General features: G+C 53.9%; 10 protein-coding genes; 3 read left to right on the top strand and 7 right to left on the bottom strand.

Annotated features, from left to right (window-relative positions):
• Window positions 1-336: 336 nt before the first annotated feature.
• Window positions 337-1,423, top strand: RCC_08234 (related to PMU1-high copy suppressor of ts tps2 mutant phenotype; the record flags this gene model as incomplete). XM_023773486.1 has 3 exons in its annotated part: window positions 337-359; window positions 416-581; window positions 635-1,423. The coding sequence occupies 3 exons, from the start codon at window positions 337-339 to the stop codon at window positions 1,421-1,423; spliced, it is 978 nt and encodes a 325-aa protein (XP_023629254.1).
• A 414-nt stretch (window positions 1,424-1,837) lies between these two features.
• RCC_08235 (uncharacterized protein) lies at window positions 1,838-2,967 on the bottom strand (the record flags this gene model as incomplete). XM_023773487.1 has 2 exons in its annotated part: window positions 1,838-2,736; window positions 2,814-2,967. The coding sequence occupies 2 exons, from the start codon at window positions 2,965-2,967 to the stop codon at window positions 1,838-1,840; spliced, it is 1,053 nt and encodes a 350-aa protein (XP_023629255.1).
• A 215-nt stretch (window positions 2,968-3,182) lies between these two features.
• On the bottom strand, window positions 3,183-4,005 carry RCC_08236 (uncharacterized protein; the record flags this gene model as incomplete). XM_023773488.1 has 2 exons in its annotated part: window positions 3,183-3,836; window positions 3,895-4,005. The coding sequence occupies 2 exons, from the start codon at window positions 4,003-4,005 to the stop codon at window positions 3,183-3,185; spliced, it is 765 nt and encodes a 254-aa protein (XP_023629256.1).
• A 301-nt stretch (window positions 4,006-4,306) lies between these two features.
• RCC_08237 (uncharacterized protein) lies at window positions 4,307-8,287 on the bottom strand (the record flags this gene model as incomplete). XM_023773489.1 has 2 exons in its annotated part: window positions 4,307-7,887; window positions 7,945-8,287. 2 exons carry the CDS (start codon window positions 8,285-8,287, stop codon window positions 4,307-4,309), a joined length of 3,924 nt encoding a protein of 1,307 aa, XP_023629257.1.
• Window positions 8,288-8,871: 584 nt separating this feature from the next.
• Window positions 8,872-9,903, top strand: RCC_08238 (related to mitochondrial large ribosomal subunit; the record flags this gene model as incomplete). The annotated part of the gene is made up of 1 exon (XM_023773490.1): window positions 8,872-9,903. One exon carries the CDS (start codon window positions 8,872-8,874, stop codon window positions 9,901-9,903), a length of 1,032 nt encoding a protein of 343 aa, XP_023629258.1.
• Window positions 9,904-10,224: 321 nt separating this feature from the next.
• RCC_08239 (uncharacterized protein) lies at window positions 10,225-14,760 on the bottom strand (the record flags this gene model as incomplete). XM_023773491.1 has 2 exons in its annotated part: window positions 10,225-11,745; window positions 11,797-14,760. 2 exons carry the CDS (start codon window positions 14,758-14,760, stop codon window positions 10,225-10,227), a joined length of 4,485 nt encoding a protein of 1,494 aa, XP_023629259.1.
• Window positions 14,761-16,691: 1,931 nt separating this feature from the next.
• Window positions 16,692-17,408, bottom strand: RCC_08240 (probable CYTOCHROME C; the record flags this gene model as incomplete). XM_023773492.1 has 4 exons in its annotated part: window positions 16,692-16,811; window positions 16,867-17,010; window positions 17,138-17,169; window positions 17,375-17,408. 4 exons carry the CDS (start codon window positions 17,406-17,408, stop codon window positions 16,692-16,694), a joined length of 330 nt encoding a protein of 109 aa, XP_023629260.1.
• A 507-nt stretch (window positions 17,409-17,915) lies between these two features.
• On the top strand, window positions 17,916-18,823 carry RCC_08241 (related to protoporphyrinogen oxidase; the record flags this gene model as incomplete). XM_023773493.1 has 4 exons in its annotated part: window positions 17,916-18,203; window positions 18,262-18,275; window positions 18,341-18,758; window positions 18,809-18,823. The coding sequence occupies 4 exons, from the start codon at window positions 17,916-17,918 to the stop codon at window positions 18,821-18,823; spliced, it is 735 nt and encodes a 244-aa protein (XP_023629261.1).
• A 1,318-nt stretch (window positions 18,824-20,141) lies between these two features.
• Window positions 20,142-20,687, bottom strand: RCC_08242 (uncharacterized protein; the record flags this gene model as incomplete). The annotated part of the gene is made up of 1 exon (XM_023773494.1): window positions 20,142-20,687. One exon carries the CDS (start codon window positions 20,685-20,687, stop codon window positions 20,142-20,144), a length of 546 nt encoding a protein of 181 aa, XP_023629262.1.
• Window positions 20,688-22,607: 1,920 nt separating this feature from the next.
• On the bottom strand, window positions 22,608-23,613 carry RCC_08243 (related to short chain dehydrogenase/reductase; the record flags this gene model as incomplete). XM_023773495.1 has 2 exons in its annotated part: window positions 22,608-23,403; window positions 23,456-23,613. 2 exons carry the CDS (start codon window positions 23,611-23,613, stop codon window positions 22,608-22,610), a joined length of 954 nt encoding a protein of 317 aa, XP_023629263.1.
• Between the last annotated feature and the right edge of the window lie 260 nt (window positions 23,614-23,873).

Genomic DNA, 23,873 nt, shown 5'->3' on the forward strand with positions numbered 1-23,873 from the left:
TTACTGCTTGAAGTGTTAGGTCGTCTTAAACAGTCATACCATATAGACCATGAGTRAATTAGGACATGGACAGCAATGTCTTTTGCATGTTGCTGTCGACTGCGCTGACCGACAGATTTGCCGGGCTGCAGCCATCTAGGCATCGTATCTCACTTTGATGCGTCAAGATGCCATACGAACAAGAGGCAATCAACACATGGTTAGACCCGTTGAAAAGGGGTGTGGTCCCACCACTTGTTTCGCTTTGGATGTCGATCTCAAAGCGCCAAATTCCCCTCCCTCTGCAGACGACTTCTATCATCGCCTGCGAAATGTATTGAAGTATAGAAACCTACGATGCCCAGACTCTCAACCACAATGTAAGCAGGTCATCGAGTCTACATTCATGTACCAGTACTAACGTTCCTGCTCTCAGCATAGCATTTTTATTGACAAGTCTCGCAATCTATCTCCTTCCAAAGCACAACATCATACAGCATCTCAACATGGGCAGCACGAAGCAGCACGAATTCACATACGAGACTGTTCCGGGAATCTTCCTTCAAGACGATCCAGCAACAGACTGGGCGAATTTTGACTACGTACCTCTCTCTTGATATGGAAAACCCATACGCACCTTGCTAACAACGATCAGACGGAAGACTTTGGTCTCATTCAACGCACATATCCAACAGATACCCCAGACACCGCCCAAGAACCAGCTTGGCAACGTCTGGATCGCTACATTCAACACCTCGACACCAGTAGTCCAGATGGCACAAGCTACAAACTCCTCTACATGGGCCGCCATGGCGAAGGCGATCACAACGTAGCCGAAGCGTTCTACGGAACCAAAGCCTGGGATGACTACTGGTCCAAACTAGAAGGAAACGGCACGGTATCATGGGCAGACGCCCACCTAACAGATATCGGAAAGCAACAAGCACTCACGGCACACGCATTCATCGAATCCCAGCTCTCCAAACGAGCCATGCCCGCCCCACAGAGCTACTACGTCAGTCCAATGTATCGCTGCTTACAAACTGCGAGTTTGACCTACAGCGGATTGAATTTGCCAGAAAATCGYCCTTTCTCACCTGTCATCAAGGAGTTGGTGCGGGAGGTGCTAGGCGAGCATACCTGCGACAGACGCAGTACCAAAACGTACATTCATGCCGCGTATCCAGAATGGCGCATCGAGCCAGGATTTGCCGAGAATGACGAGCTGTGGCAAGCAGACCACCGTGAGACACACGAGGAACACGACGTGCGGACGAGAAAGTTCCTGGGAGATCTCTTCTCCAATGACGGGAACCTCTACCTATCATTGACCAGCCACTCGGGGGCAATTGCGAGTCATCTCAGGGTGCTTGGCCATCGCGAGTTCAAATTACCTACTGGAGGAATGATTCCTGTCTTGGTCAAAGCAACACGAATTGATTGAGAATAGACACTGCATAGCTCCTAAATATTTTGACACACTGTCCTCTCAGTAATTGTCCTTTGGTACCCAATAGTCGCAGGCAACTTCCGAATACAGTACACGTGTACTGCACTCCGCCTATTTTCAGGGTGTCGCCTTTCAACGTGGTCATCATTCTTGAAGCTTCTAGAGTCCTCCTGACCAACACAACCGTCTGTTACTTTCACGGAAATACGAGAAAGGGGGTGTCATCCTGCGAATTCTCAGAGCGATAGTTCTACATATGTGCGTTAGACAACATCTCGAGTTTCGCCCGTGATATTCTCGAATGTGCTCTCCACAAAGTTATCATTTTTCAACTACCGAGATGCTCCTTGCTAGCAGAGCCGTTCGTTCAGGAACTGGAACGACCGTGGGCACAGATGATTAGTAGCATTACTCTGGTGGATTAGACGATGGCTCGGAATTCGAGCCAGTACCATTTACCTCGTGWTCAGAAGCGCTGGGCAATCGAGATTGCTGCTGGAACGCTATATCCGCCTCCATCTGACGCTGCCACCTCTGGCGCCGATTTCGTATCYCGCGATCCGGCCACATGGAATCAGCATAGAAGGCATCTGCAGGCATCATGTTACTTTCAGCCTGAGCATTCTCCGCGGGCGCCGTGGTCGTTTCAGCCTGTGCATTCTCCGCGGGCGCCATGGTCGTTTCAGCATGAGCTCTCTCCTCTAGAGGCGCCGCATCACGGGCCGGGCTAGGAGGACTGAACGATCGCCATTCGGCCTCCGTAATGCGACGGAGACCCGGTCGCATCCGGTTTGCTCGTCTCGTGGATGCTTCTGCCGCGGCTTGATTGAAGAAAAAGGGCTCCGAGTCCACTCGGTCATCGTCCCGCTCGTTGTGTACTCCAAATACTAATCCTGGCCTGCGGTCGTATAGTCGTTGCGTGCTCTCTCCTACGCCCCATTCCCTCTCTGATTGATGCTCGGGAGTGGCCAAAAGGCCGTTCCAGTCCCCTGATGTGATATCTGCACTTCCATTCGCTCCATCCATCTCCATCAAAATTTCAAGACTTCCTTCGTAGCTGGCATTAGCTCGCTCAAGATGTGCCCCTCGGATGTCAGAAGCTCGGTCCTCCGCAAATGCTAAGGCTTGCCTTGCTCGTCGATTGACTGCTCTTCGTCTACGTCTACGAGCTCTCTCGTCCATTTGCGGATCTGGGACGCGAAAGATGCCTTCCCTGTCGTTCAAGTCGTGGAGGTCCTCCGGAAAGGTGAGGAGTCCATTCGTGACGTTCTCAGGCTCAGCAATCGCGGGAAGCAATTCCTCTGTTACTGAAGAAAGGGTCAGATCTTCCAGTCTCATTGCTGAGGTAACAGTTTGAAGGACTGCGGATGGATCTAACACTTACCCAGCAAGCTCTGCAGCACGAAGTCACGAGGCTCAGTCGAATATTCGTTGGCAACAGAACGGCCTTCATAGTCAGATGCTGCAGTTGAAGTCAAAGCATGAGCTCTGGCTGGAGGAGGGTMCCCTGGCCGCCGGGTCCTCTGGTATAGCGGCATTTTGGATGCTTTGGATGAGATTCGACAGTGTGGATGATGTGCAAATGCCAAATGGTCGTAAATCTTCCGGCACAATCGGATGTAAACTGAAAATTTGCAAACTATCCCATCTTCTGGCCATGGTACTCGGTGTGTGGGAACCGCATGTCCGCCGGCAAGCATGCTTTCAATTATCTGACCGCGGATGTGCATGCAATAGTCGAACAATCCCAAATCTATCCGTTCATTCGTGCCTGCGCATCGAGTTCTTCGAGTCTCTGCACCAGCTTTGTTCTCAAGTACGGGCTCAGACCGAGTATGCCTTGGTTGGTCACCATACGATAGGACCCCGAGCGCTGGTACCTGCCCGTGCCGTCCACAAAGTTGCCGGCGCCATCAATCTCAACACTGCCGAAGATGTCCTCGGGATACGCGACTCGGCCATAGTCGGGCGGATTGCGCTGATCGGCCACGTGCACGAATCCACCTCGACCGCCTCCGCCCATACCGCCCTGCGAGCTCGCTCCACCACTGCCAACAGCTCCCGATCCTCCACCTCCACCGCCCATCTGTCTGCTGCTGCGATCTCTCCGCTTGTTCTGCTGCTGCTGATGTTGGGGAAAGAAGACACCGCCGCTGCCTAGCGAGGAGCCGGCTTGAGATGCATACATCTGTGCTTGCGCCTGGACGTCCGGGTCATGTACCGCGTGCTCTTGGATGACATGATGCACAATCTCCGCGAATTCCGAGTTTTCTTTCAGTGATTCCGTGGTGGGAGGTATTTGATTCGTGGTGCCGATTGCAAGAGATGGGTTGGGAGGGACTTTGGACAGATACGAGAGGATGTACTGCTTCGTCGGTGCGTTGGACTGTTTGTGTTCGTGTACATACTGTCGGTGGTATCAGAAAACTCCAATGGCAGCATTAGCATAGAGGATGGAAGCGTACAATGTGCTCGTTGTTTGGCAGCGTCGAGAGACGTCGGAGGGTTGCTGGTGACGTGCGAGCGATGAGACGAAGGCTCTGGAAGCACGATCGTGCTGGGAGTGTCGCCGCCATTTTCACCAGCAGCATGTGTTGTCAATGGGAGGATGAAGCTACATGGACGTGGTGAAAGTCCACAATATGTACATGTAATCCCAATCGAAGATCTGATGGTGACGTCGTTGGCGATCTGCGCCTTCGGAATACCCGTATTATCGTTCACGTATGAGCTTTCCATCTATCAATTCTGCGCAGATACCTTACATTCAACTGCAGCTCAAGTCTGAAAAGCCATTTGTTGGAAGAGGCCGCCTCAGATCCGTGATAATGTTGTGGGATGCTATTTTGTACACTACGAGCTACTTACATACCTTACCTACTCTTCAGCCTCCGTCTTGCTCTCCGTCTTCTTCGACTCAAGCAGCATCGTCCTAAAGTCCGAATTGCTCTTCTTCTCGCCTTGGACGCTGGAGCCTTCCACCGGTGGATTCACATTGCGGACACTGCCCAGACCGCCTCCTCCGCCCCGCTTGAATCCAAGTCCACCTCGCCGACCGCCTCGGTTCTGCGACGCACGGGCCGCTGCAGGTGGTATGAACGCAGGCTTTTTCTTCTCCTTCTTCAGAAGATCACCGACGTCACCCGTGGTGACTTTGGGACCCAACTCGCTGACATCCACGCCTTGACGAACGTGAAAGGCCGTCTTCAAGTTGTTGAATTCGACAATGGCGCCCTCCTTGTCGCGCCGGATCTGGATCTTGGTGATGGGTCCGAACTTTTCCATGGCGGCTTGAATCCGGGCGTCGTTGACAGTGTCTGGGAGCGAGAAGATGGCGACCTTTCTAGCTTTGATGTCCTCCGCTCGCCCACTGGTTGACTCGCTGGAGCCCGCCGGGGCTGTGTTGGATCCCATAGAAACGTTGGATCCGCGATGAGAGCCATTCTCGTGCTTGATAATGACGTCCTCCACCCTAGCCCTATCGATCGGCGCAGCAGTCCGACCTTTGGGCGTAGAATAGGAGACGTGGAGAATGCGTCCGTTTCGTGGCAGATCATTCAGCCCCTTCACTGCCTCCGCGGCCGCCTCCGCTGTCTTATACGCGACGAATCCGTTACCAAGGAGCTGATTGTTCATCGTTCGGATGAGATTGAACTTTTCAATCTCCCCGTATTGCTCGAGGAGCTTTCTTATCTCCTCAGGCGAGTCTTTGAATTTGTCAAAGTTCTTTACGAACAGTTCTCGACCTTCTTGTTGAGCACCCGTACGCGCTTGCTTGCGATTAGGATCTGAGATCTTCGCAACCAGGGTGTGCAGACCGTCAATTTTCATCCCATCCATGGCAGTTTCTGCGTTTTTGGCCATTTCGGCAGTCAAAAACTCTACATAACAGAAACGCCGACGAAGGTTGAGTTTCAGTGACGGGAACCGGACGCTGACAATCTCACCATACTTATCAAACAGACCTCGAATGGCGTTCTCCTCATACTCTGCAGGATAATTGCACACGTAGAGAGTATTCACCGCTCCGCTGTGGATGCTGATGACATGACCATTGATTTCCTTGCCATCACGAGTCTGAGCGGCGAGGACGTCTTCGGCGGTTTCGAACTCGATTGTAGCGGATGCTGGCTGTCCGCTGTCTTTCGGTGGGAGGATCTTAATGGTCACAAAATTGCCGCAGTCGCGGAAGAACTTTTTAATGTCGACCTCCGTAACATCAGCTGGCAAATTGGTCACGGAGATTGTGCTGTGTTCGCGGTCACGCTTGCTGTTGTCGAGAGCATGAGCGGAAGGCTGTTCTGAACCTGGCTTTTTGGGGTCCGTCTTGATTTTCTTGCTGGCCTCGCCACGGACGGCACTCGTCTCATCCCGTTTCCTCTTCTCTCCTGTGGCGATCTGCGTATCTTCAGTTTCGTCTATATCGTTCGGATATTGCTGAGATTTCTCAGCAGCTACCCTGGCCGTCTCCTTTGCTCGATCAGCCGCGAGTCGATTGGCAAATTCCCTTCCTTCGGCAATAGCAACCTGAAGCCTCGTGCCCGACTCGTGCTGTCGGAAGTGATCGAGATAGAGCTGTAGTATCTGCTCGGGTAGATCCAAATTGCGTTGCCGTAGCGCTTGCTGCAAGACAGCGCTTGCGAGGTCAGGGCCGTTCTCGTCCGTCTCCACACGCTTGGCTTCCTGAACGCGGTCCCAGCCCCAGAGCCACAGTTCCCACACGTAGTACTTGTGCCAGAGATCGTATGAGTGGCCATGACGGGTAGCGAGTTGTTGGTAAATGTTCCGAGCGTCTTTGAACCGTCGAGCCTCTGTGTAAAACTTGATCTGAATCTGCTCCAGTCTGAACAGAGGATCGCCGAGGAAGTCTGGGCCGTAAATCTTGACGCCGGCTTGTTGAACATCTTCGAGCGCCATACCGATTCCCATTTCAGCAGTGTCGAGATCATCCTCGGCGCCGCTAGTGCGGAAAGCATGGCGACGGAGGTAGCTGCACCACTCCTGCAGCATCTTGACCAACTCGTCCATACCACCAACATCGAGCAGACCCGCATTTGTGGCGCGGTGCTTCGTGGACTCGATTTCGTCTCTCGGCCGCCGCTCAACGTCGGCGCGTAAGATGCGTCTGGCCCAAAGGTCGCCAGACCAAGGACAGTGACGCGTCGCTCGCTCAATGAGCGGAAGAACAGACTGCGAAACAGATGTGGGTGCGGTTATTACAAAGTCAACGTAGTCGAGCCACCACTCGGTATTAGTGGGCTCGATCAGCAGTGCGCGTTCATACAGTCCGCATCGCAGGTCAAAATCGAAGACCCCCGGTTTCCTGTTATGCCTGAATTTTTCTGACTTGAGGTACTTGACCATTTCGCGATGGACGGCATCGTTGTCTCTAGATTGAATTGCACGCATGAGCTTCGACTCGCTTTGCTCGCGAATCCCCATGGCAAGTTTAGCAGGTGCGGCTGCTTGATCCACCTGCTCAAAGACGGTTTCGTATGCATCTCCTTCGAACCTTGACACAATTGGCCAGTAAATTTGTTTGGTCTCGCCCCACGCGATATGAGGAACCTGCAGCCGCTGCAGAAACATGCTATGCAGCTTCTGTGCATCAGCAGAAGATGGACTGCTTGGCAGACTCTCCTGCACTATTTGAGCGTAACGGTTCCACAAGAGGTGACTCTCATCTATTCGCCACTGAGTTGCCGCAACAGCTTGTTCAAGGATGCTAACAATCATGTCCTTGGTGAAAAGATCTCTGCAAATTTCCTTATCTTCTTCAGTCCAGTTGTCATTGATGGCGTTTTCGAGGTTGTGGCACGATGCATAATTGGACGACACCCAGTCCACAAATGCAATCCAGAGTTTAGTGGAAGCAGGCTCATCCTGAACGGCCCTTTGGCAAAGCTCCGTTACGGCAATGCGTTCATCGCTCGTGCTTGCCAAGAGCATCTCGTCGGACAGCCATTCAGCCCAGATGATTTCACCAACGGCGAATCGCGTGTCCATTGCCTCACGGGCCTGACGCAGCTCGTGGAGCAGCGCATAGCTTTGCGGAGCGGATGGCTGGGCAGTCAGGCCCTCTGCCGCCGGGTCAACATGCAAGAGGAAGCCCTTGTGGAGAAGGCCTATGAGCTGAACGTGTTGAGAATACGCGTAGGAATGCTCGCGCAGGAAATTCAGAAGCTCATTGATCGTCCTGGAGTCGGAGTCCGACAAGGCATCCGAGGTGAAGTCGCGCGGTGGCGGCGTCTGCGAAGGCGCCTCAGCCATGGTCAGGTCGGCTAGAGACTGGCGCGAGATGCCACGCAAAATTGGGGGAGCACCGCCGCTGTTGCGCGAGTGAAGTGGAGATCGATGCGGTGACCCAGAGTGGGATTCCACTTCGGAGTGACGGGCGGAGAGAACGCTATTCCCGGAATGTGTTCGAACGCTCTGTTGGCGCTGTGGGCGTGTGAGGTCTGGGAATAAGTCATCAGCGAGAGAGCAAGGCATTGATGGGGATTGTGGGAGCTCACCAGCCGTCGCATCCACTGATGAATTTGATATTGGACGATGGGGAACTACCGGTCGCTGTGGATTTCCATGTGAAGGCAGCTGGGATCCGGAGATTGGGTAGCTGGTTGGCGTTGATTGCGCGTGATGGTAGTGGTGGTGTTGTTGCTGCGCGGATTGGTTTTCCAGCGGCGATTCACCTGGTCTGTCGGGCGAGCGAGTGATTTCCTGACTCAAAGCAGAGTGGGTGCGTTTGCTGCCCGGCCGTGACACACGCGACTCCTGCGGCGAAGCTCCCGACGATTCGGTATTTCCTCCAGTGGAAGGGTCGTCCGCGTCTGGAGATAGCAGGGCATTGATATTCATCTTCCCTAGGTAGCAATTGGAAATCTCACGCTACGCGCAGGCAGCTCCGGGTGGGCCGCATTCAAAACTTCTCGGGATCCCAAGCACAGAGTCGGCAGCTTGCGCGCATGTACAGAGACGTTGCTGATACTTAGTGTGGCAGCGTATCCAACCAAGAATGCAAAATGCAAATCTTTGCGCTCTGTCGTCCCGATGATGAAGAGCGCAGACACCTTGTGGCGGCTTTGCCGTCCGGAGTCTGGACCGACGGATGACCAGCGTGCGGACTGATAGAGCTACAGCAACGCAATCCAATCAACGACGGTCTAGAATTCTTCCCAGATATAAATGTGATGACAGGCTAAAAGGGATAAAGTAGCTCATGTCCTCTACAGCTGCTGGCCTCATGTGCGAAGATTGCTCGACTCTCAGTTGCAGTTGTGACTCGGGAGCGAAGGCGAGAGCGGGCCGAGCCGGAGGCTAGTAAGTATAGACAGCAGTGTGAGGATATCGCAGCAGGTCCAACTCATTCACTCACTGTCCGCGTGATGAGTATCGCTGCGCCCTCGAGGCGCCTGGTGGCCAGCCTGTCATGTCGAGCCTCGATGCCAATCAGCATTCCTCTGCGATTCCGTCCCCAATTCCAGCAGCGTCGAGCAGCGTCYGATGATGCAGCAAAGCCATCATCCGCCAACCCTGTTCTTGATGAGTGGAAGCGCAAGAATGCCGACGCCGTCAGCGCAGAAGAAACCGTCAAACCTCAATTGCCTCAAGCGGGAGACATTGCGTCCAGTTCCATCTTCGAGGATGAGCGACGCATTCAGCAGCAGCAGGAGCGGGAGACCGAAGAAGATGCAGAAGGTGAAGACACCAAAACCGGCGGCATCTCACGCGATTCATATGTCATGGCTCGCGTTCTGGACCCCAAACCTGCCGCTCGACAACGATTTGAGCGGAGAAAAGTCATGCAGATGGTGCGTAAAGGGGGCAGATTGACCAAGGAGGAGTTCATAAAGAGGACGGAGCGCGAGCATCTGGTCAAGAGCCACAACATGAAGACGTCGATCAAGAAACTCGGCATGCTTGCACGCCAGATTGCGGGAAAGCCGCTGGATGAGGCCATTATACAGATGAGATTCAGCAAGAAGAAGGTTGCCGAGGAGATTCTGGCGCAGCTTGAAGCCGCCAGAGACGAGGCGGTGGTCATGCGAGGAATGGGTCTGGGAAGTGTTGCGGCGGAGGATGCAGAGACTTTGAACGATGCGTCGGCCTCGGTCACGGGGACAGAGCATGGAGCACTGGAGCCAATCAAGGCTGCAAACAAGGAGCGACCTGTGGACATTCAGCTCAAGGATGGAAAGCGTCACAAGGTTACCGATCGCACCAGAATTTACATCGACGAAGCCTGGGTGGGCCGTGGTCCATACGGCAAACTGCCTGATTATAGAGCGCGTGGCCGCATCTACATGATGCGTACCCCATGGACGAGTCTTAGCGTCGTGCTCAAGGAGGAAGCCACTCGCGTGCGCGAGTTTGAAGAGCGAGAGGCAAAGCGCAAGAAGGCAATCACGCAGAACGTTTGGAAACATCTGCCTGACCGACCGATTCAGATTCAAAGGCAGTGGTATAGTTGGTAGCCGCAGATCTGTTCGAAAAGTCCCGCAGCGCTGTAAAATATACACAAGTCCCCGAGGGATAGCTCTATGACTACTTGTACAATCATCCAACGATCTATATCCATCTCCAATTCTTCAACCCTCTTTCCAACCAAGTAACAGCTCTGTCGGACCGTTCGTACAAAGGAAAGATTCAAATATCTTCAGTTCTTTGCCAGAAGGCGACGGATATTGACGCCCGATGAATTCACCTGGACGCTCTCTTTCCTAGCTCTTTGCCAATCATCATGTCATGAACAAATTAGGGGGTAAATCAACGCAAATTTCAAAAACGTAGGCCCGTCACATGTCCAAATATTGCTTATTTGGCGGACGTTCACTCTTTCCACTCCTCGAAAAGAACGCAAAAAAGCTCAAGCGTCCCGATTTCTTCTTCTCGGGCTTGGCGGGCGGGATTTTGCTGCTCTGTCGAGCGGACGCTGCATTGGCATCAGGTCCACTACTTCGAAGGTAGTCCGACAGATCAAGGGTGCCATTCGCGCTTTGAGAGTCCCCGCGTGCCTCGAGTTGTGAGCGTGGTTTGGTCAGTGGGCCCACCGCGATGGACGTCGTGCCATTGCGAGGAGCGCTCTGCATGCGTGACTGTGATGAGTCTCTGTTGGGCCCAGATCCCCTGCGACCCATGCTTACTGCGTCTGCCCCGAATGTCTTCAGACCTTGACTGCTACGCCTGGGGGGAAAGGCCGGTGCTTGGCCACGTGAGCCTGCGGACGCTGAGGTCCCTGGAATTGCCGACTCGTTGGGATTAGTTGGTCCAGAATTTCGAAGAAATTCCATCAAGCTTTCCTGCTGCGTTTGACCCTTTGGTAGTGCGGTGAGCAGAACGTCGTCGTCGTCGTCGTCGTCATCATCATCGTCGTCAAACATGTCTATAGCGTAGGGATCTTTGCTACGCACTCGCTTGCGGACTGGCTCGTTGGCATCTGGTAGTACGCCTCTTGGTAAAGTGAGTGTCGGTGGCTGACTACCATGTGCTGGGTGGTAGGGCTCGTTGAGATTGCTGGAGCCATTTAGCAGAGCAGACTTTGAATTGGCAGRAGTTCGGAAGGATGATTTGAACGAGGAACGAGAAGCGCTGCGCGCGCTGGGGCTCGCATCAGCGCTTGACTTGAGCTCTGCGGTGGCTAGCCTCTCGCCCCAATTGACGAGTTGATCAGAGTCCATGGTCGATCTGAAAGGTGCGACGGTCCTCGAAATACGGTGTTCTTGGGGGTCTGCCAGATTTGGCCCGCTGCGAATGAAGTCGATCAATTCAGAGGAGCCATCAGCTGCCGACGTGGCATTTCGCGGCTGCATGTTGTTTCGCGATTTTCCAGACGGTACCGCTGGAACTGGAGGTACGCTTTCGCTCTGCTTGATTGATCTGTTCATGCTTCGAACAGAGGTACCACCAGCAGACGCTGGGCGAGATTGAGAGCGGGCAGAATGTATGGACGCGCTCGAGCGATTCGTGACGATCGGCAGAATTTCTGGGTCCTTCGCAGGTCCAGTGGAGCGAATGAAGTCTGCAAAGTCTCTGGTTGACTCCGTTACAACCTGAGGCTCACGTGCCATGAGACCGCTTCGTCTGTGGACACTAACGTTACGAGCCACAGGCCGGCTGACCGACCGACGTTTGGTCTCCCTGCTCGACCGAGATGTCATTGCATCGTCGACATCGGCATCGGGCTCGATAACGATTCGACTCGATGTCGTTTGCTTGGCGGCCTGGCTGCGCCCCATGCGAGTGTCATCCAATGGTGGTGATTCCTTCCTCGCAGGCGATACCGTTCGCTCTAGTACCCGCGCAGGCTTTGAGAATGTCTGCTGGCTGTCAGCGATTATGCGGAAAGCACCTATACCCAGGATACTTACCGGATCATCCCTTACGTTCTCAGGAGTAAGGGTATACTTTACTGTATCACCGCCTTGCACAAACATTTCGAAGTCTGCGGGCCCTTTGATGTTCGCACTTGTCAACGGTGCATTTTCGTCTTCTTGGACCTTGGTGTCCATTCTCTTCATTGTGGCGATCTTCTGGACGACGGGGTGCTCTTGAACGGGCACTTCTGGCTCATCGGCTGCGGTGAAAGACGCTTTCTTCTTGGGTGACGCCCAGCCAGTATTCTTCTCTACTACTGCCGAGAAGGACTGGCGCCACGGGGATGGTACCTTCTCAGGCTGAACCTTTTCGCCCTTGTCGATGACCAAAGCGCTGGGTACGCTTGCTCGGTTCGATGCGAGCATAGACACGCGGGTCTTCTCGTTGGGAGAACGCGCCTTGGTCTTCTCAGTCTGCTGCACAGATAAAGCGCGCTTGTGTAGGAAGTCCTCTGGAGTGGTTCCACTTGCTTGCCGCTCGATCGAAGGGCTCTCTCTCCAGACAGGTGAAGGAGCGTCCGGAGAGGAATTTCCGAGGATGAGACGTCCAACAGAACGTCGAGAACCGGCCATGCTCGATAGACTATCCCTTGCTTGGAGCTCTGGTGGATGCTCGGCGCGCGGTGTCGACACGGCTGTATCGGAAGTCCTCGCAACTCCGATGTCAACATCATTGTTATCCGGCTCATTCTGGCCCAAGTCCAAGGAAATGCGACGCGGTGTTGCCAGCGGCCGCATCGGCATCGGGTCTCCGCTGCCATCATCGAGAGAAAAGCTGTCTTTACTGAGTGTCGAGTTATGCGTCCTGACCAACTTTTGTGGCGCCGAAAGAGGACTCATCGAGACCTGCTTCGACTCCATAATCTGAGGTTCCTCCCGAAAGCTCGCGGGAGAGGGGCGCTCTTCAAGAGGCAGCGCATTCTGGCCATCAATATCCTGAGAAGGGCCTCCCTTCTCCACTACGTTGAGGCCGACCTCTGCGCGAGAGAGCGTCTCACCATCAGCTCCTTGAGGCTCCGAGGCTAATGCCGCTGTGGCAGCCGTCGCTGCGGAAGCTACTACGACCGGGCCCCCTACAAGTTCCTTCAGGTTTTCTTCGTGGGCAGTGGCAGACGCGCCCGCTGGCGACGCATTCCCATTACTAGACATTTCGCTCTCCGGCGAAAAGAAGTCGTCCTCTTTCGTAGTCACCGCCTCCAATGCCGCACTCTTCGGAAGTTTGTCCACAACAGCTTTTCCAGGCGACGCCTTGCGCTTGAGACCTGCCATCTCCGCGGCATTAGCCTTCTGCTCGGGCCTGTAGCCATCGGTATGTGCGTCCGCCTCATTCTCGACAAGTTTCTCCACGGCCTGCTCCTCTACCACAACGCGATACRTCGATGGTTCAGAGCGACAGCGCTGTCGCGGCACAACACGCTCGCCGAGGGGCTCCACTACCTGCTGGTCCAGAGCTGGTGCTTCTAATGCCGWTCCGTCTACATCTTTTGCAGCAACTACCGATTTGTCCTCACTTGCGGGCCCAACTTCCGATGCGCCTACCTCCGATACGACTCCTTCTGAGACACGGTCCTGGTTTGATGCGGTGGTCGGAGAAATGCCATTGTCGACAGCAACACTCGCAGTTCTGGTGAGAGCTATCGGTCCGGAGAAGCTGTGTCTTCGTTGCGACTGCGTTCGTGCTGGCAAGACCGGCTCAGCGTCGGGATCTCTTGCCAATCCAGGAACCTCGATTTCGTCTACATCTCGCTGCTCATCCCGAACTGCAATAGGAATGTTGGCAGCGAGAACGTGCTCGGAATACTCGACCTCTGGAAGCTCTTGGCCAACCTCGCTAGGGACTTCTCCCTCGGTTTTCTCCCTGCTCATGGCACTCATTGCAGACATGGATCGGGGGTGCTCTACCGCGGACATTGGGTCGGGAGCGGTGCCAGAACTGTTCCACCGCGCGCCAACTGCACCTGCGCCGGCCAGTTTGTCCTGGCTATGAGCCTGCGAGAAGGAAGGCGAGTCGGCGGTGTCGTGGTCGATATCGCTCAGGAGGTGTTTGTCCAGGGTGGGAGAGGTTAGTGCGGTGTTGGTGCCAGCATTGGCGGTGTTCCGGATGGATTTGCGCCACGTGCGCCAAAGTCGCCCGAGCGTGGAGCTCAGTGCGACCTTTTCCATGTCGCCCTCCTCCACGGTGGTGCCATCGAGGTGCACGGCAGCGGGAGGGGCCGCAAGCGAGACGCGCAGAGTTCGGCTTCGACGACGCGCTCGGCTCGCGGCTGCCTGGCCGCTGACGGTCAAGACCTGCTCAGCAACAAACTCCACTACCGATGTTAAGAAAATGGCTGCAGCCCATGATACTAGCCCTGTTGACTGCGAAAAGCGCCGGTCGTTGCCCGCAAAGAGCTCGTCTTCGCGCACGAAGCGCTCCTCATCATCATCCTCCATCTCGCCCAGGCGAATGTAGACCATGACGCGCAGTCGCGTGCGCTTCCATACCAGCTCCGTATCCCAGCGCCGTTGGCCCTCGGATTTAGTCTGACGGTCATTCATCTCCTCCTCTTCCTCCTCGCCGCCCGCAAGCAACTCCTGCAGCTCTTCCTCGGCGCTGGCAAYCGCCTCGCTGGCCAGGCGTGCCTTGAGCACCTCTACGACTGCAGGCCGCAGGGCGGTGAGGGTAGTTGACTTGGCCACGGACAGTATGCTATACAGCAACTGGTCTAGAAACGCGTTGAGCAGCACCAGTGCCGCCGGCGAGAACTCCATGTCGCCATGTCCAACCTTGTTGGACACAGTAGTGTCGTCGTCATCCTCATCGTCGCTAAAGTGCCGCTTCGAATCGCTGACTACCTGCGATGCGCCAAAGGCGGCCACGTAGGCCGGCGGTGGGTGTACATTGGTCGGACTGCTAGGAGTGTGGTTCGTCAGGGTCGAGGCGTTGGAGAAAGTGGATGTGCTCGGGCTTTGWGACATGGTGGAGAGCGCTTGATTCACATCCGACGCATGCTGCCGCGTGCTCGGTGATGGAAAGTCTCGCAGAAGCGGCGAAACTGGCAGTGATGAGGGTTGGGACTCTCCGCGCGAGTCGGGGCGTAGGTAGAAGTGGTGAAGTGCCATTCCTGCCTCAATGGCCCTCTGATTTCCGGGCGACGCGGGCCCTATCCGCTGGGCGGCCGGGACTCTGTAGTTGAGTTGTGATGGTACCAGGCTGTTTCCGGCCAATGCGGCTCGGCGGCATGGAAAGTCAATAGCTGGTGCTGGAGTAAAATATCCGATGCGCGATCATATTAGTGCAGCATTGTTCCAACCAGGCTCTGTCCAATGCACTCCCTTGAGACCACGTCGGAGTTGATCCAACAATTTCGAGCAGGGGTAACAGGACGAGAAGACCTCATCAAGCACAGGGCTGGGGCCGGTGGAGAGGGGATCGCACTAACGCGTGAAGAGGAAGGTGCTGACGATCTGGAGGTTAGGTACCTCTAGTGTGGGGGATAGAACGCCGGTGCTGCCGCATGGTATGTAGGTATGCGCAACCTCACTACACCCAGAGAGGCGAGGACACTACTTTAAAGGGCATCTCTGCGATAGTTTTCTCACTTATCTGGAGTGCTCCAAGCGAACGAAACCGATCCTTGAGATCGCATTACCTTACTCTTCCGAGGTCGGATTACTTTTGTAGATTGGCACAGAGCTCCACAATCCGGGCGTGCCTTTTCAGGTTGCGACAATTGTAGGTTCCGGGGACAGAGTCAGAGAATTTATCCGGCCTTCGGTCCGTGGTACTTCGAGGCAAGAAGCGGCCGTGGCTGCTGCCAAGATGTCATCCGCACATGCTGGTCTCGCTGCAGTGGTGTTGGACCGACCGAGTTGTCGGGTACGCGAAACGCAGGGATTCTTCAATGTGCTAGGATGCTGGGCCAGATTCCAAGATGTGTCCGGACTCCGGGGAGGGACCGACAAGGCAGGCTCAGGATGATTGTGGGGCTTGCCCCTTGCCGGGGAACCTCAAAATCTCGCCGAATACATCATGGACGTACGTACGACTCGAGGGATTGTTTTGCGCATTTACTGACTCAAACGCTGCAACGCCCATTACAGCGTCTCATCACGCTCAAATGCTCCTTCTCCGATTTGGCTGGTACGGACTGCTCACTGCTGCTTCACCATTGTATGGGTCGAGAAAGTGATCGGGATAAATCAAAAGCCAATCTCTCGTGGAAGAGGCCGCATGAGCCAAACCGAACCGACGCCTCTCGACGGGGGGGAAGATGCTGTACGTCCGCGAAGCGCAGGGTACTTCAACGCAACTTCTTGTCATCGAACGCGGGCACCCTTACCACGCTTCGGGTCAAGAGTAATGCCGTCAGGGCATAAAGCTCCAGATGGCAGAGAGCTCATGCCTCAACAAGGGGCTCGAGACAACTCGACGGTGTTGCTCTGCAACCCCTTTACCGTGATCGCCCATCGAAGACCTGTAAGCCGCAACTGATTGCAGACCTGAGGGGACGATGTAAATGTGCAGCGCCTTGCTGAGATGGTGTTCTGTGGTGGTCGTCACCACAAACCCCATTCCCGCTCTATATCATTCAATAGACTTGGCTTTTTGAACAACCCACCTGGTGTCGTAAACTCTTGAAGGTATCCATCCAAGTTTCTGAAACGTTTCTTTTAAGAGTAGAGCTGTTTGATACATAGGGTCTCGTCGTAGACCCGTCCTTCCCAATGCACGCATGAATATAACACAGAAGCAAGCAGTCGCCTCCAGTTGTTGTACACGCCGCTATTGCATGCCTTCGAAATTACCGGCGCAGGTATCGAGGTTCGGTCTATAGGTTGTGGTGGTACATGACGAGGCCGGAAATATGTGGCAATAACCTCGCCACCTCTCGTCGTTGTCGTTACGTTCACTTGGTCTCCTCCTTGAGGTAAGTGATCAGGTCGTTCCTGTCCTTGGCCTTCTTCAGACCGCCAAATGCCATCTTGGTGCCAGGGATGTACTTCTTTGGGTTCTCCAGGTACTCGAACTAGAGCGACAGTCAGCATTCTATCGCGACCGTGGTGTTCCTTCATGTGCCATACCAGAGTGTCGTCCTGCCATAAGACACCCTTCTGCTTGTTTGCGTCGGTGTATGAGAAGCCCTCAACCTGACCACTGTGGCGGCCAAAAAGACCGTGGAGGTTGGGTCCAATCTTGTTACCCTCACCCTCTCCTAGGGTGTGGCACTGTGCGCATCGTGTCTATAACAAAGAGTCAACTCCCAATCTAAATCGTGACTGCAATCGCCACTCAGCCGCCCGGTATTCGCCACGCGCAGGGAGGGAAGAACACGCAGGGCCTCGTATGGCTCACCTTGAAAAGGTTGGCACCCTTCTTGGAGTCACCTGAGTGAGAGATCAGCAGAGTCCATGTTAAGAGATCCTCGCACTATGCGCCGTGCCAGGCCAATGCGTGAACAAGCGCCGCAAGACGTTGAGCCGYGACTATAGCACTGCTATTGACGGAACGCGGCCATGCAAGCAGTTGAACATGCGCCTGGCGGAGGACGCTCTGAGAACGCCKCCGGTTGTGGAATGGAGAGAAGGATACCTGGTGCTACGCTGTCGCCCTTGCCCTTGGCCATTTTGTCTGTCGATAAGCTGGTGGTTTGATTAGGTGAACCGGTAAGGGATGGAAGAGTTGATGTTGCAAGGTTGCAGTTGGAAGATGGTATTGTTGAAGAGTAGGATCAGGTCCGAGGGAGATGAGTGAGAAAAAGCGAAAGTTGAAGAGAGACTCTAACCAATCAGAGGAAGGGCATTAGGTTCTTTCCGACGCCACTGCATCGGAGACAATCGGGAAACTAGTGTGAGGCAGGCGCGTGCTCCGTGCCTGTTCGCGAAGCATACACCGCCGTTTGCTTTCAATATTGCTCTCAACCTGTGCAATTTGAATCAGTTCAGCCATYGCTAGTATTGCACCTGGCACGGGGCCGCCGCATCGTTGCTTCGACAAGATCTTCGAGAAAATCGGCGTTGCCATGTGCCCCAAAACCTTGTCCCAACAATAGTGACGTTATCTTAATTGTACCGAGACCCATCCGGCACAGATCGAGGCAAAACCTGCACATCGACGACATCCATCACCAAAAATGGCCGACCGCCAGGGAGAGACTTGGGCCATCATAGGAGCATCGCGCGGCTTGGGTCACATGTTTGTGCAACAGCTGCTTGACGGTGGTCACCAGGTGCTTGCCTCGCTCCGATCGCTGCCAGAGACGGCAGCATCACTGTGGCCGAATCATGACGGGCGTTGCAGCGTCTATGACTGCGATATGCTGAGTGAAAAAAGCATAGCTGCTTTTGCAGACAAGCTAGGCAGAGAGCACAATCGCATCGACTGCGTGGTCCTCAACGCCGGTGTGCTCAGGCACCCAAATGTGAGGACTGTCTTGATCAAATGTCTGTAAAGTGAGGTTGCTAATAGTGGGTTTCCAGCGAGCTACCGAACTGTGAGTCCTTCCGTCCTGTATACAGATCTGCTCCACTCCCTCCTCGCTCACGTCCTACAACGTAGGTCATACGATGACTTTGCCTTTCATCTGCACACCAACACGATAGGTCCAATTATATGTGCACAAAGACTTCTCAAAGCTGGCATCTCCATCGGAAAGATTGTTTTCATCTCGTCTGATTCTGGATCTGCACAAAGGTTCCTGGACTTTGAGGATGGATTTGCAGCATATTCAGCGTCCAAAGCCGCGTTGAATCAGGCGCTTCGCCATATGGCCGCTGAACTCCAACGCAAAGGCAGCGATACTATTGTCCTCGCGCTGCATCCAGGGGAAGTTAACACTGATATGGCGAAGAATGTAAGCCTTGAATGGGAAGTCGAAGGACAGATGACTCCCGCCGAGAGTGTGACGGCTTGCACTGCTGTCATTAGAAGCAAGGGAAAAGGCGATAGTGGGACTTTCTGGACGTGGGAGAATGAGGTGTGTCTGTCTCTCATGGCTCTCATACATGGTCTAACCCCCTTCTCCAGCCATATCCCTGGTAGCTCTTTCGAAGACCACGGCCCAAGCTCAAGCTCGATGCAGGTACACTGTCAGCAAAGTCACTCGTGGGCCCGTCGGTTTGCGGTAATCATTGAGCAAGAACATGTAGACGTATCTCGTCTGACATTGCACTGTGTCCGTTGACGTGGTAAGTCATGAGTGTTCGAGCAAAACCTCCCATTTCATTGATTTTCCATTCTGCCAGCCGGTATTTTCATGTGCATCGTTGCAGAACATATTCTAGAGGATCCCAACCTGGTTCTCAAACTTGTCCTCGAAAACCTTCCCGCAGATTTCGGCCTCCAGCGTGAACTTGAGCACGTAACTTCGATTGATATTCAATGTCTTGAAGCTGGGACATACGCTCCCTGGAACTCTATTGGAATGGGAGAAAGAAGGCGGCAGCGCATGCCTCTCGATAGCATACGCTCCTGTACGCGCTGTATCTCTCTTATATGGAATCGAGCCGACCGATGCGTCTGTCTGTGTGGGGAATGTAAGGGAGAACTGTGAGTCTACTTGAAATTCTGGTCCAAGGGAAGCTGGTCCCGATATTTGCTGGCCGGTATTGATGAGCTGTGCTTCATCATGAAATTTGATGTAGATGGTCCTTGTGTTATCCGCCGTGGCACTGTGATGCCTCACTTTTCGGACGCTGTGGGTGGTGGTTCTTCCAAAGAGCTGAACCTGGACCGAGACAAGTTGTCGCGGTATTGGAATTCGTAACGAGATAGTCCCGAATACTGAGGAGCCTGGGTGGAAAGAGTTGTTGGTCGAGGCTTCGTCCAGGTGAATTGCGATTTGCGGATCCGTAATATGCTCCTTACGAGAGAAAATGCCCATGGTTAAGATGTTGTGTTTTGCGGAGGTTGCAACAACAATGTCAACATAGTGCGACTGTGCACGGTGAATGTATGATATGTATGTGCTTTTTCAGGGCCACCTGTGAAGCACACCTCACTTCGACGTTTTTCCATATGCGTCAGGCGCCCGATCATGAGCTGCGTCTTCGWGAAGAAGAGTTCGCGTTCGGCGCCCCATCATAAACTTCACCTTGCGATTGGAGCGGTGGCATGGCCGACCACTGCCCCTTTACCATACGAAAAACCGATGAACATACTAGCAAATGGGTAGCTGCGACCATAAGGAAGAAGCTTTCTGTGGGGTCCCGGAGGTGTCTTGTAACGTTATGGTCTTGAGTAACGATGACAAGAGCAAAAGCTGCAAAAAAGCACAGCTTGCAAACGACTCTGTAAAGATGTTGGGATAAGCTCATTCATTCAGTAGGGAGACACCATAACTTCACAAAAGCCATATTCATCAATCCCTTCTCCCAATCAAACCACGCAAAACTTCAGCTTCAGCTTCAGATAGTGCGAGCCGCAACTTGTAGTCGTCCCGCTCCTGGGTCATCAATCGCAAAGCTTCTTCCAACTCCGCAACCCTATCGACCTTCCGCTGGCGATATCGACGGGCTGCTTCGGTGTTGCGCTGACGCTTCTCAACTCTGCAACCTTTCGCATCGGAAGAATGTCCCGTAGAAGAAGGAGAGCCAGCGCTTCTCTTGGTAGCAGAAGAATCGTTTCCCGGGTCCGGTGTAATATTGAAATTCATAAAATGTGGGTTGCGACCTGATGTGGCTGTCTCGACACTAGGAAAGTAATTGTCGGCACCAAGCATAGGGGACTGGCCACTCGAAATCGTTAGGCTGTGATCGGAGCATGATCTTAAAAGCTCCTGGTCATTGATGGAGTCTAGAGATGTGGGCATCTGCACTGCAGACGCTTCCGCGGCGCAGTGCCAAGGGTAGTGCGAACTCGTCGAATTGTAGTAGTTCTCGTTCGTTACAGCGTTGAAGGTCTGCATGTTGACATTGTCATCATCAGTATAAGAGGTATCCAGTTCGGGAGGCAAGTCGAATAGCGGTAGATTGTGAGATCCTTGAAGCCAATCAGTGGAGAGCTGGTACTCGTCTACTGTAGCAGAAAGGTCGGAGAGCTGCCCGTCTTGGGAAGCCGGCGGTGAAGATACCGTGGGCCATTGACGCAAGTTTAAGGAGGACCTCGTACGCCGAGGCCGAGGCGAGCGTTGGACGGGATGTATAAGAATTGTCGCGCCCGGCTACAGGCAAGCACGCAGAGTTACAAGAAAACCCGAAGCGGACGGGGGACCGAGTCTCTCCAAACAATGCGGCACATCAGCCGAAAACCGCTGTATGAATCTGGAAGGACCTCCAGCTTTCAGATGCTCAACCAGAGTTCTTGCTGTGCTGTTACTGCGTAGGAATTCGAAGTGGACCACTAGCTCGGGAGCATTCAAGAGGAAGGAGCACTAAGTCGAGTCTGCATTGAAGTCGTTAGCGCTGAACGGATCCTTCCAACTTCCCGCTTTCGCAACTTGCAGTGACCTGTGAACTCGTCCTAGGTGTAGTATAGGCGGCAAACTGCACTTGCAGAAGAACAGGCGAGTGGCTTTCCAACGAGATGGGATGATGTGCTCCGGGGTACCTGAATATAAATCCGCTAACCACTGTAGCGACCCGGTTTGTTATATGTGACATACATTGAATCGAGACGATCTGAGTGAGTCATTTCCACTCACCTCATAGGGCTGAGGCGGTGTCGCCAATGTGAATGCCAAGCATCCGCGAAGGATGCAGGCATACGCAACACGCTGCGGCCATGCTTCGTAGTGCTTAAATGTGAGGCAATATGGGAATTGTACTAGCCGTCTTCGTCCTCTTCCGTTTGTTTAGCACATCCGGAGTATGGCCGGAGTCCGTTAATTGCTGCATTGCATGTAGTCCACGCCCTACACCCTTATTACATAAATGACAAGACCGAGGTCTTTGAGTTCGTTTGGGGCCTGCTCGGCCACCTCTAGCAGCAGCCGCGTAATGCGACAGAATGCTGTTCCATGGTAGTGATGCATGAACGAAAGCATATCGCAAGCAATCGTACATTGAGGTGTGACACTTCAAAGAGTTCAAAGAATCATACGGCCGTAAGGACGGACAGCGGCTTAGGATCTGGACTTTGGTCGAAGGGGTCCAACGTGGTGTCCCAAGGTAAAATTGCCCATACGCGGTCGTCGAGACGCCCTCCACATGATCTTTATCGCTCCTAACCTAACCTGTAAAGAGCGGCGGTGAATTTGCCCGAATGGCTAACAAGGACCGGGTCTGGAGAGTCCGTCTTATGAGAAGAATCATACTAAGTGGGCATCGGGACGCCCTCCACATGAAACTGGTCATTGTGTGCTAAGAGTAGTCGACTGAAATTGCGACCGGCAGGAACATCATGGGACCAAGGCATAGGTSGAACCATGTTGTGGCGGAGCTTCGCAGCAGCCCCATATTGTGCCCCTCGACACTGCGTTTCCGGAGCAGTCTCCCGCCATATCGTCTGCCATGTGCATGATTGCGGCATTGAATGTTGAATCCTCGACTCAAGCTCAAACTCAAACGGAGCTCGACCGGCTCAAACATCGCAACGGGACGCATCATCCGCAATTGGTAGCCAGGCCTCCAGTACGCACTTCAAAGATCCTGTGTCGTGGAGAAGCTGGTCAAAGAGTCTGCACAATCTAGTTAAACGACCATCACAGAAAGCCTCATTGGAACCTCGTAGAGCGACATGTGCCATGCCTATTCCTTCGCACCGTAGGCCCTGGGGAGTATCGCTGACATGCTTTCTGCCCCGTTCATTCATATCTCGGTATGAAGCTCCAAGATGTCCAGCGGATCAGACATTTTATCAAACGGGACGAAGGCGACCAGCTGACGCTTCAATCGGACTTCACCGATTCCTCCTCTCTGACCTTTTCCTCCCTCGCTGCCGAAATCATCGTGCGGTTTAGCAGCCACTTCGGCATGGCATCAAGCATTCCGGCCTGTAATGCATGTGCCCAGTAGGCATAAACCACGCTCTTGCCACAGCCCACTCTATTCAAGCTGGACTGGGCGATTTGCCTAGCATTTGGAACGAACAAGGAGGTCTCCCTCGGAACGTTGTCTGTCGCAACTGTCGAGATTCTCACGCAAAGAGCTTCAATATCCTTCGACTCCGCGCGCATCTCGTTCGAGAGACACTCGGACCATGCTTTGTTGTATGCCTTGCACCCCGAATAGACAGAGAGGTATGGTATGCCGGTGTCGGATGTCACACTCCCGATGTTTATGATGAGCGCTGGTGATTGCTGCAAGAGCTGTGGGAGCAGCACTCTAGTCATCTCTGTCGGGAAGCGCGCATTGATGTCTAAGAAACGTCGACAATCATCAGAAGTCCGGTCTTGCAGCTTCAAGAAGGACAACATTCCACCAGCACCGCCGCAATTGTTGATGACCACTTTCAGGTTTATGTCATTGAGCGATGCTGCCGCCGCATCAAAAATCTGTTCATCATCAAAGGCCGTCGCCGCATCGATTCTTAACGTCCTGACTTGACGCCCAGGCCAGGCATCCAGCAGTTTGTTCCGTTCAACATCCAACTTCTTCTCGTTTCGCCCGTGGATCACTACGTTGAAGCCCTGGGCACACAGCTCTTCTGCAAAGCCTCGACCGATTCCGTCCGTTGCACCGGTTCTGGGACCGAGTTAGCGAAATGCTGACACTCGACTGGCGTGGAAAGCCTCACACAAGTGCCCAAGCAGGTGCCTCGTTCTTTCCGTCCGTCTTGTATCGTCTTAGCGAGCCCGGTCGTGAGTAGAGTCGGATGAATGACAGTAGCCGATAGACTTGGTATGAGGCGAAGATGCCGCCGAGCACGGTGAGAGCAGAACGAAAGCCACCCATGGTGTTGAGATGTGAAGGTGTCGATGGAAAAGAAGGGGACGCGAAGAGAAGAGTCGATACTCATGCATATCTTTCAGGGACGGCCGAGGCGACGTGCCTTTGCTTTGCTCAACCGCCGGAATGCGCCCCGCTGCCGATCTGAGGACGGACTGGAGCTGGTCCGGAACGAAGAATGTTCCAACGAATGAGCAGCCTCCATGATCCACGAGCGCAGCGGTGAAGGAAGCCCTGGGCGCCTGACATGTCCGCACGCGGAGGAG

The sequence above is a fragment of the Ramularia collo-cygni genome (genome assembly GCF_900074925.1).
Source record: "Ramularia collo-cygni strain URUG2 genome assembly, contig: RCC_scaffold13, whole genome shotgun sequence".
Classification (NCBI taxonomy): domain Eukaryota; kingdom Fungi; phylum Ascomycota; class Dothideomycetes; order Mycosphaerellales; family Mycosphaerellaceae; genus Ramularia; species Ramularia collo-cygni.